Source organism: Anarrhichthys ocellatus, unplaced genomic scaffold, assembly GCF_004355925.1.
Source record: "Anarrhichthys ocellatus isolate YVR2014 unplaced genomic scaffold, GSC_Weel_1.0 scaffold2639, whole genome shotgun sequence".
NCBI classification, from domain to species: Eukaryota; Metazoa; Chordata; class Actinopteri; order Perciformes; family Anarhichadidae; genus Anarrhichthys; species Anarrhichthys ocellatus.
The window spans coordinates 2,380-5,880 of record NW_022282613.1 but is presented as its reverse complement, the minus strand read 5'-3'; the positions used below and the strand labels follow the sequence as shown (position 1 = coordinate 5,880).

The following is a 3,501-nucleotide window of genomic DNA, read 5'->3' as shown; positions in this document are numbered from 1 at the left end:
TCTTGGAGCTGCTGTCGGACTGTCGGTGTCCTCTCAGGTGTGTGTGAGAGAGAAGCTCAGACTGACACTAGAGCAGTAATCTAGTGACTCACAGTAACCTTCTCCAGCTGATGAACCATCCACACAGTCGCAGCACAGAGGACGTCAACAAAGAGTAAAAGCCTGCCGTCAGACGGTACTCTAGCGCTACAGAAAGCTGATTACAGAAGGATCCAGTAAACACGTGACGTAAGGCTTGCTGGACACAAACACTCTAATCTTTAAGACTTCCACAACAATCTGTGATTACTCTTTTATTATTGTGTGAAGATGCCAGAAACAACTTTAGGTTCTACTGTATGATAAACACACAGAATGAGATTAACACTTTGATCACCAATAAACTGCTTCCTGTCCATCTGTTGAGGACATTCATGACTTGTGATGATTCTGGTGACTTCCTGGTCTAATGAAGGTTCAGTCTGAGACAGTTTCACTGAATCAACATGAAAAAAGATCCAGAAATAGAAACTCATTGGTGGATATTAAATGTATTATTATCAGTCAGTATGACATTTAAAATGAATAAAAACAAACGCAAAGTAAACTTTACAAAAATAAAAAGAAGCGAAGCTGTTAGTTAACTTATTGAGATTATGTATCACTGTGAAGCCTTTTCATGTCATCAAACAACATAAACGCTGTGGACAGAAGGTTGGTTTCTGGGAGAGCTCTGGAGGAACAGACTGATTCAAAGAAATGTGCTTTTTGTTATTGACTCAGTGTTCATCATCTCATTATCCTGATCAAGTTAACAGAGCTGTTTGGAACAAACAACTTCTAAATCCATGATTAACGTTGTGTTCACATGTCTTCCTCTGCTGGTCCTTCCACAGACAGCTGCAGTCTGCAGGTTAGGCTTCATGGAGCTGGATGTGAGGCAGTGGGTGACAGGACGCGCGAGTCCGTCTCACTCCGTGTCAGCGGAGTGCAGAGCGGAGGCCCAGACCTGGTCTGACGGGGCATCTGGCAGGATCCAGCTCTGAGGAACCCGAGAACCGTCAGGATGATCCGCTGGAACCACAAACACATCCCACTGTCTCCTAAAAGAAAACAGAATACAGTCCCAACAAGTTACGATGTCATCCTAAAGGTCACTACAACAACAACATGATGTCACGACTGAACTCCAGCTGCTGATATTAATCATGCTGCTCACTGTTGGTCAGGGCTCCGTCCCAATGCAGCTCAAATGTTCCACAATGACCCAAAGAAACTGAACAAATGCCCGTTTCCATTACTGCTGTGTGAATATGTCGGTGAGTGGAGATCAACAGCTGGAGGAGCCGATTCTGCAGTTGGTGCCATTAAAGCACAAGAAGAAGAAGCAACGAGTCGTGGTCATAAAAACTTCATATATTAATATATCATCTCTCAACACTGATCGGATGTTTGATCACAAGTTTGTATCCACACTCCAACTGTTAGAGCTCAGACAGGAAACACTTTCTGCATGTTTAGACTTTTGTTTTTTATTGAATTTGATCAATAACTTAATACTCTGCATACTGTGTGGCTGTAGTAAGTTACTGTGATCATTTCATTCAGCAAACATCATCTCTATTGTTACATGATTGTTTCCATTTGTTGTGAGCAGATTTAATCCTCATTATCATAACCCTTACATTAATGGCAGCCAAATGTGGTTTCTGCAGAACACTATCGTTACACTTTACGAAACACTGACATGAGGCCGATGAGCGATGCGGTCTGACTGGGAGGAGCTCTCAGTGACTCAGGAGGCTTCTGGACCTCCAGCTTTGTGAATCACACTCTGCAGGAGTCTAAGGTTAGGACTGAGATTATCTTTAGGACGGTCTCTGAACTCTGCCAGTTAGGAGCTACTTCACTGAGGAGGTTCTGTCAGGTTGCAGTTTACATCCATGTCTGTTCAAAATGTCATCACTTCATCATTTTATCCTCTCAGACAAGTGTGAAGTTGTCATAGTGAGCATATGAATTCTTGAATATGTTCTAGGCCACAGTGACCTTTGACCACACATTCTAATCAGTTCAACCGTGAGTCTAAGTGGGCGATTGTGCCAAATTTGAAGAAGTTTTCTGAGATATTGTGTTCCAGAGAATGGGAGTGATGTGATCCAACACCCCGTGTCAGGTCTTCTCGGGTCACATGTCACATCTCAGTGAACAGCTCAACCTGCCGGCTGAACACACGTCAACTTCAACATTGTGCAGACATTGCGCATTTTATGTTAACAGAGCCAGAGAGTCCATTTTATTTATTGTGCGGTTTAATTTGATTTATGTTTTATTTATTTAGGATATTTTAATATTTTTCACATTCCAATTCCAATGTCTGATACACGACAGGTTTTATTAAAGGTCCATAGTTCAGTCATGGTCTGATGTGGTCCAAAGAAAGCTGTATGAGGAATAAAGAAATAAAGAAAATGTGTCTCTAATGATCGCTTATAGGATCAATGTGAGCCAGACAGACGTGATCACTGCACATAACTTTATCCATAATTCATCCTACACATTTCTATATACATGTCTGTATTTCCTGTGGCCCTTTAAGGCCCATAACTCTATTTGATGAACCTTATTATGTGACCGTGAAAGTGAAGTGAAGCTCGAACCTGATTTGTAGTAAAGCGTGCAGCGAGCGCTCAGTCTGGGTGTAATATGCTCTGAAGGGCTGCAGAACACACTCAGCAGGAAGATCCTCTGAGAAACAAACAGGAACAATGAATCACATATTACAATATCATGAAAGACAAGACGTCGGTGGTTCAATCATACTGTTAATGAGTTGTTACCTCCAAACAACATGTCGTTCACTCTGCGTTTCCTCTGCAGGTGTCTCTCCCTCTCCTTCTTCATTCGTTTCTCCTGCTCTCTCCTCCTCTCCTCCTCCTGCTCTCCTTCCAGCATCACCATCAGAGCTTTCTCCTCTGCTGAGTAAACTGCTGTCCTCTTCTTCATCACACACCTTAGCTGCTCCAGTCTGGTGCTGAACGCCTCGTCACATTCTTGCTCAGTGACGATTCCTGACACGCACAGAGATACAAACTGAAGGCTACAGGCTTCATGGGGTCCTGTTACAGGCTTCATGGGGTCCTGTTACAGGCTTCATGGGGTCCTGTTACAGACTGTAGGCTACAGTTTATTACATTTTAACGGTCCAGGTATGAGGGACCCATCATGCAACACCAGCTGCGGTGTATGGACAGTACAGGCAACGGAGTACCCATTTCACCCGTCTGGGAGAGTTAGAAGCCACGGTGTTACGTGCATTGTCGTGACGCATGCAGCCACTTCCCAAGTAAGTCTGCACCGCATGAACTACTTCAGCTGTAGGTTGTCAGCTGTGTGTCTGCATGCCACGCTCTGTCAGGCTTTCTGCTAGTGTGCTGCTAGCCCGGCCTAACGTTAGCGAGTGACACACAAACACGAGAGAGAGAGAGAGAGAGAGAGAGAGAGAGAGAGAGAGAGAGAGAG

The 3,501-nt window shown here is 43.9% G+C and overlaps 1 protein-coding gene across 1 annotated transcript in view; it reads right to left on the bottom strand.

The window, feature by feature from the left end:
* Nucleotides 1–280: 280 nt before the first annotated feature.
* pdcd7 (programmed cell death 7) overlaps nt 281–3,501 on the bottom strand; it is a 5,594-nt gene continuing 2,373 nt past the window's right edge. Inside the window, exons 3-5 of the mRNA XM_031840341.1 lie at nt 2,820–3,050; nt 2,640–2,727; nt 281–1,082 (exon numbers count right to left, since the gene is read on the bottom strand). Of these exons, the coding sequence (XP_031696201.1) occupies nt 950–1,082; nt 2,640–2,727; nt 2,820–3,050 (452 nt within the window). The 3' untranslated portion in view covers nt 281–949. The remainder of the gene's footprint in view (nt 1,083–2,639; nt 2,728–2,819; nt 3,051–3,501) is intronic.